Raw genomic sequence first — 18,472 nt, forward strand, 5'->3', positions numbered from 1 at the left:
TCTGAACTCCCCTTTAAGGCATCTTAAGTCACTGTGATACCTTTTTATGTGCCCACGACAAACAAGTCCAACTGATTGATTCACTTCTCTTCAAGGCAAGGAACCAGAACTATCCTTATTTATAAAGAATCCCAACTCCTAACTCTTGTTTTTGGATGTAAAAAGATTTCTTAAAGGGTTAAATACGCTCCTGTTTTAACCAGGGCTTCATTAGAAACCCGCTGCCTTTCAAGGTCAGGCAATAATTTCCCTTCCTGACCAAATTACATTTCAGCCCTTCATAAAAGTCATCTTTAATACTAAATGCTAATATGGAAAAAGGAACTCATTCAATCTATTTAATAACCTATTCACACATATGCGTGCATGTGCGCGCGCGTGCACACACCCACGCTTCCTAAAAGGTAAACTCCCAAAAGTAGATACATAATAATCACGGGTTCTTTTATTTTTCTTTCAGGCCACCCAGTCTCCAGGATGGGGGTGTTCTCTTCAGCACCAATGCTCCCAGAGAGGTAGCTCCCTGTTTTCCAATTCCTCTGCCAGTGACAGAGTGAGTCAGGTATCCAATTCAGGACAGGTATATTAGAACACCTGAACGTAGGTGTGTATCTAAATTACATTTTGCTATTTTGTACTCCATTTGTCTGATTCCTGAATCTTTCAATTGATTTAAAACTTAAGCAGAAGAGAAAGAGTATGATTATCAATCAGCCCTTCAAACGTCGAAAGTTACCAGTTTTCGGACAAATATACAATCCCTATAAATTTATTCCTAATTTAGCATAGTTTTTAGATTATATATATTTATCCATCACAAATAGGGAAAAATATTCTTCTTTTGAAAATGACATGATCCTGCAATCTCAGACATGGACTCAAAGAATGGCCAAATGTAGACATATTTATTATGTGCGCATATGAAAAAGTATCCCAATAATTTGATCACACATCTGTAGTATTTCCTTTCGACTTTGACCTGTAATAAAATCTGTGCTCATTTGTATCTTTCACCCGTCACAGTTTTCTGGTTTAATTAGTTCTTTCCTCAGTCTCTTCAGTAAAGATTGGAATCTGTTAAACCATAGTTTTTGAAACCATTTCTATAGGAAGATAAAGTAATAAAAACGGAGCATGGAGTTTTCTGAATGAATAACATGATACTGGAGTGGAGTTTAGCTAGAGTCTGAAGAATCTATTTTTAGCTCATTTCTAAACTGTTCATTTTAAATACCAGGAAGTCTTTTCAGAGACCTGTACACCTGCCACTTTGTGTTTAGATTATATCATTGGTTCCTGGCTATAGGTACACAGTATTGTTAATGTAAACGGAATTCATATCTTTTTTTGTTTTTTGTTTTGTTTTGTTTTAAGTAGGCTTTCATGCCCAGTGTGCAGCCCAATGCAGTACCTGAACTCATAACCCTGAAATCAAGACCTGAGCTGAGATCAAGGTCACTTTACCCGACTGAGCCACCCAGGCGCCCCCGGAATTCATATCTGATTAACAGACGGCAAAGATGATATATAACATGATACTTTGAAAATCTGATAGAAAGAACTTGCAATTTGGCAATGATGGTATGAGACTACTCTCCCAATGTAAACAGCTATGAAACTGGACAAAATAAATGAAGCAGGCACTGAATATCGGACCGCAGAGGGCTGTGATCCTTGGAGAAGAGAAACACCAGAAAGCCACATTCATCTTGGCTTTCTGCCTGGAGGCACTTTCCAGATCACAGCACAGGAAGCAGAGTCAAGAAGAGAACAGAGATCTCACTGGGTGGGTGAAAGAAAGGTCAGAGGTTGCTGGAATTTGCAGGGAGTAAAGGGAGCTATATAGCCAGGAAACTCTAGAAATCTGCATAGGGGTCTTTTAAGTATTTGGCTGCATATTAGGATGCACCAGCGCAAGGCAAGTCTCTGGGAAGGCCAGTGCAATACACCTATTGAGGGGCTGTAAAAGCATACTGACCTATAGGCCATGCATAGCTGGGAGACACCGGGGTTCCAACCAGACACAGTGAGGAGACCTCAGGGAACACTCAGGTTATACAGTTGAGGTCCCAGGAAGGCTATGCTTTCCGTGTAGAGCTACTCTGTACCCAGAAACCATGTGAAGACGTTCATGACTCTGTATGGTCAAGGTTTTCTGAGAAAAGAATATTGGCACCTGGGCTCAAGGGTGATTGTGTAGATAGACAACTTTGGAATGATAAAGAAATTTATCTCCCAGAGCTATGTGTTTACATTCCAAAGGATAAAAAAATCTGTAACCATCTGTTTACATTCCAAAAGAAGGCAAGGAGCCTTCTTTCTCTTTCTCTTTCTCGGTCCCCATCTCCCTCTCCCTCTCTTTCCTTCTCTAGAGGAGTAGAGGTATAGCTGTGAAAGCAGCTCCTACACATGCTCCAAGATTAATAATAATGATCTATTTTTATATTTTATTTATATATCATATCAATTTAAATATTTCTATATATTCCATATATATTTCACATACATATTTCTATCTATATTTCACATATATTTCTATATTTCACATATATTTCTATATTTCACATATATATGAAAATCAGATACATATTTTTGCTCGCATAATGGGCGATCTTATTTTTGCACCAGATGATTTAGGAACTACCTCAAGAGAAGTCTCAGATTTTCTCCAAGAAGCAACTTTGAATCTACTCAAATTTTTAAAAAGTATCTCACTGGAATCTTAAGTCACTGAAGGCAGCCTTTGGGCTGGAAGATCTTATGACAAGCGTTATAATCCTATTCTAGCACAATATAATCTTAAATTGACTTCCCTGTTTTATTTACTTTTTAGCAGTTTATATCCCAGAGGACAGCCATGACGAAGTAGCGGCAAACTGAATCCTCAGACACTAAGTAGCATATTGAGTAAGGCTACTATGAATTATCTAAGAATATTGGAAAACATCAGCTTCACACTTTGGTTTTATTTATTCATTAATGAAAACAATAATGATTACGTGTCTACAAGGTGCATAATGTGACCACTACTATGAGAAGTGAAAGGTGCCTAACTGGACATAGATACAGACAGACAGCTCAGTATACTGAGAGACCCTGTGGAGGGATCAGGAGAAGGAAACAATTCTTCTTGTTTGGAGTGTAGACTGGATGATAAGGATTAACAGAAGTTCCTCCAGGTAGAAGTATAGATTTGGGGTTCTGGCCAAACTAATTTTGAGCTTGTTTATTTTTCCTGAAGTGAACTGACCAATGTGTTCAATACTTTCAATAGCTGTTCATTTACTTCTGTTTTAAATGTTGATGGCCACTATATTCAGGGTTCTTATTGTAAACTACTTCAAACCCTTTTTGGAAGTATTTTCTATAATATACAAGCACGAGGAATAGCAGTAACAGAAACTGAAGAACCAAACCGGTGCCATGACAGGCTTCAGAAGGCCCCAGGGATCAGAAGACCCAAGTCTCTGAGGCCTGACTCAGCAGGCTTGGGCCACCGCCCTTCCCTGTGTCCGAACCAATCACTGGAGGTTGGGAGGTACCGGCCACTATTCTGGCCCACCTTGCTCTAAACTCACCAGTCCCTCTGCGCCGTAACAACCTCGGCCGTTACCTTGTCCTATCACGTAGTCCCCGTCCATCACCCCTTTCCCGCACTAGAGTTAATAAAAACCCTACTCCTCCTTTGTTCGGGGCTCTCAGCAAGGATTCATTGCATTGGTGAGGCCTGGGAGCCTGAGCTTAAGCCCGTAATAAAGCCCTTTGCCTTTGCATACGTGACTCAGACTCCTTGGTGGTCTTGGGATTTTGGGGAGATCGCAATCTGGGCATAACAAAACTACTCACATATCTTAAGTTTATTTCTAAATGCATTTTGGATTTAACCTATTTATACCGTAAGTCTGTTTCTGAATACAGTTTGTATTTGCCTGCATTTGTAGAACAAAAAAAAGAAAAAAAGGAAATCATCAAATACATGTTGGTCTCAATTTACCATACTTGTTTGTTTCTGAACCTAGAAACAACTACCCAATACAATATTTAATCATATGCAATTTTAAGACTCAAAATTCCTCTTAGTAATATGCACCAAAATTTTTCCAGCAACTTTTAGAGCCATCACATTAACAAAGGGCCTTTGGTCAATGTCTTTAAAAATGTTAATTCAAGGGAACACCCGGCTGGAAGAGCATGTGACTCTTGATCTCAGGGTTGCAAGTTCAAGCCCCGTGTTGGGTATAGAGATTGCTTAAAAAGAAAATCTTAAAAAAATAAAAATAAAAATGCTAATCCACTTCCCCAAAGAGCTATCAGCCTCTCGACTGTGTATGTGTGAGCCCAGGTTGAGATGAGGTGTATGAACAGCTTGCTCATGGGGCTTTAGCTTAATCTGATTTCAAGAATTCTTCCTCTGAGAATAACTCACACACATATACACTAATGAAAATCGAAACTTGATGGCAATACGAGTGAGTATCTGGAAAACTCCCAGTGGAGTTCCTTCATAATTGATCAATAAAGCCCATGACATTTGTGTATATTTTTGTATGACAGAATTAATGTTTTAAGTGGCTATAGATGCTGATACAAATAGAATAACATAAGGCTGCAATAATAATAAAAAAGAAATGCTAGCTCCTTGATTTTTTTCTGCCTTTCCCTCCTTCAAAGGTAAGGCAAAGGGATAATTAACACAAATACAGAGAGGGTCCCCAGTGTCCCTACTGCCTTGTACTTTTGCCCCTTTTCTTTCTTCCTTACTGTCTGCCACCCCTGCCCTAAGAACTCTGGCTCTTCGATAAACCACTGGGCTTGCAAAAACGGTCCTCAGAAAATACGTTCTGATAGTTACAGAATCCTCAAGCAAGACACATGAGAACAGGAATAACCCGCAAGCCCTGGACGGGGGCAAGATGGAAAACTGCCATTTGTGGTAAGGGTGCAAGACCCCGTATTCGCCTTTCCAGGGCCCCGCACAATTTCTGATCCTGCTCCCGCTGAAGGGCCAGCTGGTTTGGGGGGCTTCCTGACGCCATATTTAAATGAAGTCTTTAATCTCTATTCGGGTCACTGAAATAATTTTCTCTTGGCAGTAAAATCTATATGCAGTTTAATAAATGGGAAGATATAAAGCAAATACACTCTGTTCATTTTAAAATGCTGCTTAAAGCAAAATAATTATAGACTATATAACTGTAGAAAACACACTATACAGGTATATAAGGCATATATAAAAAGATTGGTTTCTGATGCTCACTTACCTATAGAATATTAAGAGGATAAGCTTACAATGTCGATGAGTGAAGGGCAGCAGGTTGGTTCCCTTAAATGAGAAAAAGCTCTCCAATGTGTTCAAAATACTGGCCACTTGCCAAGAGTATTTGGTATCATGGTGCTAATATGCTACCTGACGTCACCAATCTGTCTACCATGGGATCAACAAATGCTTAAAACTGACATAAAGAAAAAGGAATTTTGACTATAACAAAAAAATAAAACAATAGAGAAAATCAATGAACTACACTGTGTAGCCTTCCGCTTAGGGTAGAAAAAGTCAAACAAGACTTCATGTTAGAATGCAGGGTATTACAAACAGCCTGGTCATCTAACAAACTGAATGTCCTAAAGACGATGAAGAAAATGAAGTTGGTCCATTTTAAATATTTTCATATACTCCAGTATTTTAGAATAATTTCTACTTTTGATGTCTAAACGGAAAAGTCACCAGTACTAAAGCAATACTGAAATAAGGTGTACATAGAAGATTGTGTAAAATTTTAGTAAAAGTTCCATGCTTTAAATGTATTCAGATCGAATAATTAGGTCAACTCTAAACAGGACGGAACAAATTTCTCTTACCTTAAGTCTGTTTTTCTGAAGTGATGGGACAAATCTGTCATTAGTTGTGGGCTCTGTTCGCCTGTTTCCTTTCTGAAAGGACTGAAAGGCTGCAGCAGAGCTTGACAATCAGACGCTTAGGTACAAGGCCTCAGCAAGCCCTGGGGGGTTTGCTCACCTTGGAGAAGTAGAACAGCAATGGATAAAAAAAAAAAAAAAAAGCCCCTAGTTTTAGAACTGTTTTTGTGGGTCCTCTTTAGAGAATGCCTTTCACATTTAGAAAAATGCTGTTAGGTGTTGGCCTGAAGGCGAATCACCTGCGAGCCATTAGGCAAACCCCTCCGAGAGAGGAACAGAGCTAAACAAACGGGTACTGGTCATGGCATTTCCTCGGCAAGAACGTAGTCATTTCTTAAATTTAAAACTTTTCCGACAGATCGGAAAAGATCTGTCAATAGTTCGTTTCCGTTTTTTCTGTCGATTTCTGTTTAATTCAGTGAGTAAGATTTGCCTATTGTTGGTTACCTGTTAACTTCAGCCACAAAGGAAAAAAAAAATGAAACCATTCTAATAGTTTGCTGAATACTAGAACTCAGAAGAATTAATATCCTTCAGGCCAAAATGACATAAGCAACACGTGGAATCCTGGAAAGTATAAGAGTAAAGCCTCAACTATAGGAACACTGCATGTAACAACCTGAGTTCGTAATAACTACCAATACATTCTGAAGGCCAGTGAAATCGTTTCTTCCTTAAAACATCGACTGGTACTAAAACAGACAACTGCACGGTAGTCTGAGTTTCTCTGACTGGATATACAATTCGTATGGTGTGGCTTACCACACTAAAATATAGCTGAAAGAAAGGCAAAAAGAATTATTTCCTGATAAAGGTAAAATTAATGAACTATTTTTTATAAATTTTGAAAATAGCCTGGGGGCTACTCTTGCCCCAGAGAACCACGATGAAGGAAAGGGCGCACCCAAAAGCTTACAGTCTGGTGACTCTGGTCATACTATACTAAGAGAGATCATTAGAGAACTTGTAATAGTCTTCTCTCCTCAAAAAAGAACATGGAAACCTAGCTCAAAATGTTCAGTGACATCATAAAGAGAAAGCAGAGTCCACAGAACACTGCCTTACTAAGCGGAAGGAAGCGGGTACGAGAGGCCCACACAGGCAGGGAAGAGTATGCGGACACTGTTTAGTACTTCCAGTGTGTGGTGATAACAAAAAGCAAATTATTTTTAGTCAGTTTTATTATGGATATTTATTTATTAAAGTTTATTTATTTTGAGAGAGAGAGAGAGAGAGAGAGAGAGAGAATCCCAAGCAGGTTCCAAGCTGTCAGTGCACAGCCTGACGTAGGGCTCAATCTCAGGAACCGTGATATCATGACCTGAGCTGAAATCAAGAGTTGGACGCTTAATCAACTGAGCCACCCAGGCGCCCCAATTTTATTATTGTTTTTAAATGCCCTGTAGGTACGGCAAATCCTTCTTGCCTGTACCCTGAGGCCAAGCACACCCATGACTCCAACCTGGCTACAACCCATGTAATAGGAAGGTTTAACTTCTACAGATTTTTCTCTGTTTTAGAAGTTCTGGGCAAGATCTTGACTGACAAATCGATAGATTGACCTAGAAGCCAGAAACAACGGCCAAGAGAACTTTGGCTGCTTAAGCCTTTAAACCTCACACGTCCAGGCATTAAATAAAACATAGTCCAAATGACTTAGCAATGGCATGAAAGCGGACCCACCAAAACAAGTTCTTAAGCCACACAGAAGAATCTACTTGAAGGATTAAATTAATTCTTCCTGAAAGTTTTTTGCTACAAGAGTAATATGATTCACATAGTAGATGTTGGAGAGGCTGTCGTGAGCACTTTAGATATATTCTTTTGCCTCTGTCAAGTTTATAGTCTAGCAGGGAGAACAATTTAGAATGAAAGTTCAATAAACGATGGAAATGCAATAATTATAGAAGTACAGGAGGCAATGATGAAAGCGTGTAGCTAGACTCTATAGCGTTGTTCAAACTCTGTAAACTCAATCCATACTGAGAAATGTATTTACGTTGTAACCCTGCCCCCACATCTATAGTAAAATAATACACACACACACACAAACTCATGTATAGACACACCCATGTATAATTAAACCTGGAAGAATTTTGATGAAACAGTATTTGTCCTGAAAATGTGTGACAAACTCTGATATTTTCTATTCCATTTTTATTTTCCCTGCCTTAACCACCAGATTGATTTCAGGATCTGTCTATGGGTTTTGACCCAAAGATGGAAAAACACAGACCAATGGTATTTTTAACTCACCTGCATCATTTGCTAAAGACACAAATTCCTGAGCCCCACCTAAGACTACTGGATAGGAATCCATGGAAAACAGGTCCCAGAAAGTTGCATTTTAGCACCTCTCCAGGTAATTCTTAGGTATCATTTAGTGTCAAATCTCAAGGATGAGGGGTTACTCAAGCACTGAAGGGGTAGAAAAATGTGAGTGCCAGAAGCCATGGGAGATACAAAGACCGAGCGGGTAAGCCGGAACTCGCTATGTTTAGGGAAGTTCAAAAGAACAGGAGTCTAGGGCACTATGGGAAGGCAACGAAGATGGAAGTGTTCTAGTCTGTTCCACAGTACCTCAAGAATAACTGAAAGGAAGGAAATTTTGACAAGTGCCACAACATGGATGAACTCTGAGGAGAGCTAGACACAAACAGATAAATACTGAGTCCACCTGTGTGAAGTACCAAGGGCAGTCACGTCCCAGAGACAGGAAGTAGAATGATGGCTGCCAGGGCTGAAGGAGGGAGGAATGGGGAGTTACTGTTTAAAGGGGACACAGTCTCAGTTTTACAAGATGAAAAGAGTTGTGGAGGTTGGCTGTGCAACAATGTGAATGTAACACTCCTGCACTGTATACTTAAAAACGACTAAGATGGTATATTTATGTGTATTTTACCATAACTTTAAAAAAGAATACACAAGAGTCCTACACGGATATTTGATCATTGCCAATGTTTGAGTCCTTTCCCCATGATACTGAATTTCCCTCAGTTCTAGAAGCAATAGCAACCATTCCCTTTTAGGCAATCAAGACACTAGAATTATAAACCCTTCTTCCTTTTTTTTTTTTTAAACTGATAAAAACTTTCTACATTGGAGAATGAAAGGAGAGAGAGAGGGGAGAGAAGAATCAATTACAACTTGACCTTGTAATGAAGAGAGCCCTGCAACCATCTCGGTGGAAGAGAGGAAACATTAGGGACACTACAGTGTTTGGCTAAAGATCATAAGCTGCCTCCTATGGGTCACAAATATTTACTTATCCTTGACAAATACCTTTGTTTATGAAGCTTTTCTTCACGAAGGGAAATTCTGCGCAATGCCTAAGTCAACACGTATTCTCATTTTGGGGTGCCATCACTCAGTGGTTCCCAAATCTAGCATGGAGTGGCACATCGGAATACTCTGAGAAGACTTAAACATTCACAGATCCCTGGTTCCACTCCAAATCTACTGGAGAAGATCACCCGGCAGTGAACCAGTGACTATGTATTTTTAAAGCTTCCAAGGATATGTTTATGTGTAGCCTATTTGGGAAAAATCACTCAAAGAAGAGACGGTTAGGAGAATGGCTACCTGAGCACATGCACTTACCTCTCTCCACCCTCTCAAAATCTCTTTGAAATGAATGAACATAAAAGTATGAAAATATCCATAGCAGTACTAGAAAACCAGGAAGAGTTCCATCAGCAGACCAGAACACTAAGGAATGTCTGGAAGATATAAAGCAGATGGAATCAGTAAAACCCCAAATTGCTAAGGAGCCTGAAATGGACAGGATCATTTACATTGTAAGTGTTGCCGGCAGAACTCAGAATATTCCCTAGATCAGAGGCAGCAAGTGTTGGCAGCAGATGTGGGTCAGGTGTCCAGTAATTACTGAACGGTTTGGGAATCATTTTCCAGCATCTCCCTCTCAGAGTAGCTGACTTGTGAACTGTCCCTGGCTTGAACGTGATGCGAGAGGAAAGGCAGTGTTCTGGATAAATTCTGGTGGCCAACATGAAAAAGGAGCCCCTATTTCCAGAAGGCAAGTTTCTTGTGCACATCCTACAAGGGCGTCCAACTGGGTAGATCTCCTCCCTCCAGCCTCTGCACGCAGAGATCCTGCGCTCATAATTTTCAGTCACAGTGATTTTTTTAAACCACTGCTGACAAAATAAATCCATGGACTCATTTGTTACTATGAACCGCCATTGCAAAAAGCATAGAAATAAAGAAACAAAAGAAAGAAAGCATTTCTCTTTGGAGAACAAATACAGGTTTAACTCTGAGGGAAAAAAGTAAATTCTAGAAGTCAAAAAAAAACTTTCTCTCATTCGTAAAATAAGAATAACCCATGAGAAAAAAAAATACACTCAGACTACTTGGAAATTAAGATTATGAGAGCCAAGGAAAACAAAACAAATCAGCCAAATAGTACCTCAGAAGAAGAGATAAATAATGGAATGAACATGGCTGAATTAGGTACAATGGATCCCCTTGATTAAGCACAGAATGTGACTCTCAGGGTGATCTTCATAAAGTACTCTGCAGGCCCCTCCAGGCTTCTGCAGGCGGGAAGAGGGCTCAGGCACAGAGGAGAAGCAGTAGGCAAGGGCCACACTGAAGGCCTAGAGAGGCCAGACCTAGTGAGTCCACCCTGAGCCTTCTGGATCAACTGTGCTGAGCTTGTGCCCTCTACCTGGAATGTCCAAGTACCCTTCCCTTTACCAAGGCCTACTCTTCACGCAGAGCTGGTCCACGTACCATTTGCCTCTGGGAAGGCTTTCTTCACTTCCCCTCCTCAGGCTGATTTTACATTTTTTAATATCCCCACAGATCACCACAACTAAGTTTATAATATAATAATCACCTATTTGTGTCTCTGTCTTCTTCAGCTTTGAGGGATATTAAAAAAAATTTTTTTTAATGTTTATTTGTTTTTGAGAGACAGAGACAGAGAGAGCATGAGCGTGGGCAGCACAGAGACAGAGGGGGAGACACAGAATCCGAAACAGGCTCCAGGCTCTGAGCTGTCAGCCCAGAGCCCGATGCGGAGCCCAAACTCGGAAATGGTGAGATCATGACCTGAGCCGAGGTTGGACGCCCAACTGCCTGAACTACCTAGGTGTCCCGAGGGTTATTTTAACCGAAAACACTGGTACTATTCAGCTAGATACATGGAGACGTGCCACTTGTCCTCTAAATATATCTTGCGTGCCTACTGGTAGCACTAGATGCACTTCTAATAGCTGCAGAAAAATAACAAAAAGGGTTCAGTACACACAACATTAAAGTATGTATGTGTCCCGTGTTGGAATTCTCTGAATTCAATAGGATGCCATCACATTTTGGGACCTTGTGAATTTCCACCAGGTTCTTAACAGATTATGCAAATGGACCGCTAAGAATCCAGTAACTTGGTCAAAAACTAGGAAGCCCTACTACATAATAATCAATACATTTTTGTCTTCCTGAAATGGATATACAATTGGCTACTTTCATTTACTGAATATCATCTATGAGTTTTCCAGAGGGAGTCCTAGAAGGTACTGACTTTCAGCTTTACATTGCTGTCTCCACTCTTACTGACCTCTGTTACTCCTGGGCCACTAAAGGGTAAAACCAGGCAACTCTATTATGCCATGACCACAGCAGGGCACTGACGCCCTGAAACGATACTACAGTTATCACTACAGATCATCTGATGACCCAGGTATCTGAGATATTTGTGTCTTGAGTAAAGCTAACAGAAATGATTTCAAGGCTGCACTCTCTGATTTTTCCCCCAGCAGATCGAGTCTATTCTGTATACTATCTCCTGGACCACAGGCGTCAATAGGAACAGAGTATAAAATGTACTGAGCCTCAAAAGCAGACGGGCTGGAAACACCAGAGGAAGGTCAAGGGCTATGCCTATGTAGAAACATAAGAAAAACAATTAGTAAGAAAATGAAAGCACTGAAATCGTTGACTCACCTCTAGCTCAATTTCTTGGGAAATCATGCTTTTTAAAGAAAATGGTAAGAGAGGGAGGAGGACAGTGAAGAATATGGCATTGGTTATCTCTCATTGCCCTTACAAAGCAAATATCCCTTAATAACAATGTGGCAGTGACCAGGGACTTATCATATAGATGACAGGTAGAACTCTTCTCTGGAATTTTTCTCCTTAAGGCACAAAAGATCATTGATTTGGGGGCTATGAAAACTAGAGGTCCAACTTACAAAGTAGTATATTGAACCGATAGGTTTATTATCAAGTAGCATAGTTTTTCCCAGTTCACGGAAAACCTACCATGGCTGAAATAAACCTAAAAATGTTTTGTAAAAAGAAAGAGATATTAATCTCATTAGTCATACCTTTATTTTGCTGAGTGGGTAAAACTCCTTTCCAGGTTGGGAAGAAAATTCCCTAAATAGAAGCAATTCAAACCAACTCTCTATAGAGCCAGGAGTTCAGAAGTTCAAGTATCCTGTGAACATGGGAGCATCATATGCCCTATAGCACCCAGATTTAAATCTCTCTTTAAATTACTCCCCATAATCAAGGCAAGAAGCAAAAGGAATGAGTTCCACCATAAGCTGGGGGAATCTAAAGGTTTCCAGCACCTTAAACAGCGAATATTGTAAGAATGAGACACTGTCTTCTAATAGTTGCTAATGGTCTTTCGGTAGAAATTCCTTAAAGAAAATTAAGTGTCCCTTCCACTGCTACTGAAAAGAAACCCAACCTCCCCAATAAGACAGAAAGAAAGGCCACCGGAACAGCCTTCAACATAAACTGAAAAAGATATGAAAAGTCAGAAAACTTCAATATTTTTTCCACAGACGAGAAGAAGACAGAGGAAAGGTATTTGAAGCAATGGCTCTGCGCAAAGGTCGCCATCTGGATTTAATCTCTAACCTTTAGAGATGTGGTACAGAGATATGGGGTTAACACTTCAGTCTGACGGGAGGAAAAAGGTGTAAACAAAAAACACAAAAGAACCTAAAGTGGTCCTTTTTTAAATTATTTATTTTAAGTAAGCTCGATGCACAATGTGGGGCTTAAATTCACGAACCTGAGATCAAAAGTCAATGCTTTACTCAGCCAGCCAGGGGCCCCAAAACTGATTCTTTTTTTTTTTTTTTTTATTTCTAGGAGAGAGAGAGACAGCGTGAGTAGGGGAGGGTCAGAGAGAGAGGAAGTCACAGACTGAAACAGGCTCCAGGCTCTGAGCTGGCAGTCAGCACAGAGCCCGATGCGGGGCTCGAACCCACGAACCGCGAGATCATGACCTGAGCGAAAGTCGGACGCTTAACCGACTAAGCCACCCAGGCACCCCTCCAAAACTGATTCTTAATAATCAGAAGCACAGACCTTGAGCTCGGGAAGAGATGTGCTCTAAGCTCTTATACTTAGTTCTTACTCTCTTATAAAAGATGGTTCAAAAGAATAGGCTTAAAGTAAAATTAAAGAACAGAGGGGGAGTTATAAATCATAGTTCAAACTGAATGGTTGGGGAGAAGGAAGAGGAGGAAAGAATTCGGGAAGGAGTAAACGTCCTTCCTTTTGCATCCAAAAAGTCTGACTGCCCATCTCAGCTCCAGTTCTGACATCTTCCACTGAATGAGACAGCATCACATTGTAAAGGAGGATGTGCTTCCAATCTTTGGAAAACAAAATGTGTGCATGTGTATACTCTAATATGCAGTCTCTTAGCAGAATTAATTCCAAGTAGGGATAGCAAGTTAGAAGTCATGGCCTAATTAGCAAGAGGCTCGCTGTCAAATACAGCCTGCTGATTTATATCAAAATTGCTTGGTAGCTATTGATATTGAAGATGATAATTTAGGGAAGAAATTCTAATTCAACTGACTGGTGCAGGAAGTGTCAAACAAAGGACAGCAAAATAGATAGATGTGAAATTTCCACATTTTATGAAAGAGCAACCCTAAAGTATAATTAAATAAAAAGCACAGGCTATATACTCATTTCACCATCTTAGCCTTAGAGTCTCTAATCTGCACCAGAGCTTTGTTTTTCCACCAAGAACTTTGTCATAGGGCCCTGTCATTTCCAAATGTAAAATCTTCCATGGCAATAAAATTTTCCGAGGCACGAATAATCCTCCTTTAAAGCATGAGAACCCACACAATCAGGTTATTAATAAATGACAAATCGGGAGTTTCCACTTACGTAGATATATTGTTGAAGCTGAGAAACAGACGTTGGAGGCAGGGCAAATTATCCACATCTCTCTAGAAGGAAACAGAAAGCAAAAATTTGTCAGCTGGAAGAAAAAAAAATATTGTCAATGTCTCCTCGCCTGGCTGTTGAAATATGTAGTCATTGCTGTTTACTGCAACCTTGCTAGACCATCGATTTCGACCGGACACCGAGCTCCATTCTTCCCCACTGCAGATTAAATGGGAGGGTTTCACTACATCCGCAGAGCAAGCTGCACCACTCGCAAGGTAAAAAGCACTGAGAACGGGGAGAGATGTTGCTAGCCTCTTTAAGCATGCTTTTGGGAATGAAGCCAAAATGCTACTTCAGCATTTCAACTGTAGCACAAATATAGTATGATCAAACATTTGTTAAAAATCACTTTTAAAAGGAAGCTGCTCAAATGTTTTAAATTTCAAATTTATGCAATTAGCTTTCCCAACAGTACCGAGGATTTCAAAGCAATTCCCCTCCCTGTTCTCAAGCCTTTGGAAATACACCAGTTACAAATGAACCGAGATGCTGACAATCTCCCCAGAAAACTAAATGCAGATCACAGTTGAGTGTCACTGAAGGGCAACTTCCAACCTCAGCAAACACCAGACGTTACGATTGGAAATCTACCCCGTTCTGTTTGGGTGCAGCCCCCAAAGTAAACTATGGCTGTTTAAAATATTGAAATGTTTTGGCTTGGATGGTTCTTTGAAAAATCACAAAATAAGTACAAAGCCACCCAATTTCATGAAATGAAAAGACACAAACTTCTTGAAAATCTGACATTTGCTGGAGAAATAGAATCTTAAGAAGCAGCTTAGTAATTACTTGATCTGCAACCTCATTATGCACATGAGAAAAAGTGAGTTGTTTCAGAGGGAGGGTGGGGGTGGGGTAGAAAGGTGACCCAGGATTGCATCCTGCCCCAGAGGCCGAGACAGGACAAGCTTTGTTATCTTGACCTCTGTTAAAATTCTACACACTGGCACTTATAAAATGTTTCTCTCTCTCTTTTTTTAGTTAAAAAGTTTTTTAAAGACTCACTTTAATTTGTTGGAGGATGACCCAGCTAAAATATCTGCTGTTAATACCAATATGTTAGTATGAAAAGTTGGGACACATTTCTTTCTTTTTTTTGTCTGGCACTAATTATTGAAGCATAATTAACATACAGCATTATATTAGATTCAGGTATATAATAAATATTATTTTTAAGGGCAATATCATTTACAATAATTCCTAGTTAAAGGAGTTTGAATAATGCTAAATACAAGCATACACATTTTACATATTATTGTGTCGAATATTTAAACCCAAATCAAAACCCGTTTTACTGTTTCCATAGGTCATGATTTTTCTCCCCTGGTCCTTTCCTTCCTCCCTTTTAAAACTACCATTCCCAGTAAAAGACTCCAGTAAAAATTAAGGCAAGTGCATTAAAATTATAGCCAAGCTTAGCTTCTCCTTAAACAGTTCATTTATTTATTTTTAAGTTTGTCACATAAAGAACATATAAAAGTGATGGAATTGTGACAGAGCCACATGGGTTTTGGGAGGGCATGGGAGACATGAATCTGGCTTAAGACATTTTCCCATGGGGTTTCTCTTGGGCACCACCCTCCAACATCTTCTCAACCCTGCAGACCCTAAACAGTATAAAACAAATACAACCACCAGTGATCAGAACATGAGCTATGTGTACCATTCATTTGGCATTACTCTTCTCAGCCCTGCCCGAGAGGCCTGCTCCATAGATGTGAATACGTGGTTTTTAGAGTTTTTCAACCATGGCCAAGGAATAAGTCTGCAGAAAACAGGAAGGCAGCCAAATTCCCCACAGTGGGTGGTAGGCTCTAAATGTTGGCCAACTTCTTGAATCATCTCTACCAGCTTCTTCGCTTGATATTCTCAGAAACGGCTGGAAGGTGAGTGGAAGAGTGGTGGACTAGTGGCTGGTCTCATTTTACTCCAGGGCCCTACTTTCCAAAGAAATGATAGCTTGCTTCCCAGCTGGTCCCTACAGGTAGGGAGTCAGGGCCAAACTGAAAGCCCTCTCTGCACTCTCAGGGAATCTTTTCTCCCAAATTCTTCCTGAAATCCACCTGAGATATTTATGGGCACGAACATTTGTTTGTTGACATCTAACTGGGAGAAAGTGAGAAGCAGCAGCCTGGCTCTCCTTTAAATCAAAGCACCTTAAAAAAAAATACAGTTGTTGCTTTTAGCTCCAGCCTACCCCCTTCAGAGACTACATAAATCTTTCAAGAGGTAAGGTTTTGCTATTAAAACATAAACTCAAATTATATCAGGCTATATAATTTGTGAGAAAGATTTTTTAAAAGTTTACTTGATTAAATTATGATGTTTGTATTTGTCTTCATTTATGAAACAAAATTTTTAAAGAAGTCTTTATCAAATTTTCAACATCATTACCCATCATTACCTGATAGAGTTACAAAAAAAAATATTCACAACAAATTGAAAAACAAAAACTCAGAATTTAACTACATATATCCCTATAACCAGTTTCGCTGATAGCCCTTCCAGAACTTTAAAAAGCAAAATGATTATCCACAATCATTTGTGTTGATCTAAACTTCATTTCTGTAAGAAACTTATAACTTTTAACTTTGCTAGCAATTCTGAGACAAACTTTGCAATGAATTTCTAGCATTCCGATAGACAAAAAGAAAACATAATTTATCGTATCAATGAGATGTGAGTTATTTACAGAAGACTAACAAAAAAGCCTTGTTGAAAGCTTCTGGAAGATGGCTACTCTAATATGACAGAGGAAACAAAGATGGAAACACATAAGACCCAGGAGAGGATCACCATCGGGGGGAGGCAAAGAGAAACCCAACGATGACATCTCATGCTTTAAAACCAAGGTCCAATATTCACTTTGGAAATCTCATCTTTCTGTGCCAGACAATCCCAACCTATTACATCATAAATTCATCAATAGGAATCAAGTCCCTTCACCGACAGACCCACCTTTAAACCAGACCCCCAAGAAATCTCAAAACTAAATATCCTGCCTTTGCTGTTGAAGACATGACTATGACCGTGTCAAGGCGGTGTGCTCTTCTTGTCAGTAAGTAATAACCTCAGCTTTACTTTATCAACGGGTTATTCCGGTGGTATTTTGGGGAGGCCAGCATTTGACAATCTACTTACTCAAAAAATATAATGATTTTGGAATGATGGGGAAAGGAGAAGTAGAGGGCTAAAGAAAATGTAAGAAAGCCAAATCTTCATAACTTGAAGGAAAAGTCATTCTCCTTACATTTATTTAGTTGTAAAGTGTTGTAAAGTGTTAAACCCTCCCAACAGCTCTTTTCTGAAGGTAAATTTTCACAGGCAGAGAAAACTACTGCAAGGAAGCAACAATGTTAACATACCAGAGAAGAGGAAGACGAAAATAAAATATTTACATGTAAGGTAATATTTGTATTTCATGTGTAATTAATCCGCTCATAGTCTCAAATTTACTATATTTGACAAAACACAATTCTAAGATTACATTCAAAACATTTTTTTGAAGGAAGATTCAAAGCAGGGGCGCCTGGGTGGCTCAGTCGGTTAAGCATCTGACTACAGCTCAGGTCATGATATCATGGTTCGTGAGTTCGAGCCCCGCGTCAGGCTTTGTGCTGCCAGCTCAGAGCCTGGAGCCTAGTGCTGATTCTGTGTCTCCCTCTCTCTCTGCCTTTCCACTACTCGTGCTCTCTCTCTCTCTCTCTCTCTCTCTCTCTCAAAGAAGAAACAGACATTTAAAAAAAAATGAAAGATTCAAAGTAATTTTCTATATTTTAAAAGTATAATCCTTTAAAAGTTAGACAAATAAAATTTACTACACATTATTGAGAGGATTGTAGTTCTTTTATTTTTCAAAAGAATAGTGACTTGCCATTGGAGAAGCATGCTTGTCCTACTGGGCTCAGACACTCTTTTCCATATTCCTAAACCCCACAAAAGAACTAAAGGATCAGCAGTCTCACCATGTGTAGGACATGGATTACTGGAGCTACGTTTGGAGCGATTTCCTGCAGAGGACTAAGGAAGAAGGTGAGGACAGGAGGCCGTGGCAGCCACCAAGGATGACAAAGAGGACGAAACAAACCGCAGCTACTCTCATTCTGTTACCTATTCTGTCATAAATAAAAATAAATATGTAGGGGTAATTATTTTCATTTTCAGAACTGAAAAGAGATTTACTAACAAAGCAATGAAGAAGTTGAAAAAGGACTCCTTTTTAGAAAGAGATTTATTAAGTCCAAAATAACTACTAGTTACAGCCATTCCTGTTGACCCAGACACATATTATATGAGAAATTATATGTAAGGCATCATGTCAACA

General features: G+C 39.6%; 1 protein-coding gene across 5 annotated transcripts in view; it reads right to left on the reverse strand.

Annotated features, from left to right (window-relative positions):
• The window catches only part of LRRC49 (leucine rich repeat containing 49), a 153,251-nt gene that overhangs the window by 91,372 nt on the left and 43,407 nt on the right, over positions 1 to 18,472 (reverse strand). For 4 of the 5 annotated variants that reach the window (XM_077746256.1, XM_077746250.1, XM_077746272.1 and 1 more), the window contains one exon: positions 14,086 to 14,147. In XM_077746256.1, coding sequence (XP_077602382.1) covers positions 14,086 to 14,147 — 62 coding nt within the window. Of the gene's footprint in view, positions 1 to 5,859; positions 6,263 to 14,085; positions 14,148 to 18,472 lie in introns of those variants that run through there. The other variant, XM_077746282.1, reaches the window with a different exon arrangement.

The sequence above is a fragment of the Crocuta crocuta genome, unplaced genomic scaffold, assembly GCF_008692635.1.
Source record: "Crocuta crocuta isolate KB4526 unplaced genomic scaffold, BGI_CrCroc_1.0 scaffold130, whole genome shotgun sequence".
NCBI classification, from domain to species: Eukaryota; Metazoa; Chordata; class Mammalia; order Carnivora; family Hyaenidae; genus Crocuta; species Crocuta crocuta.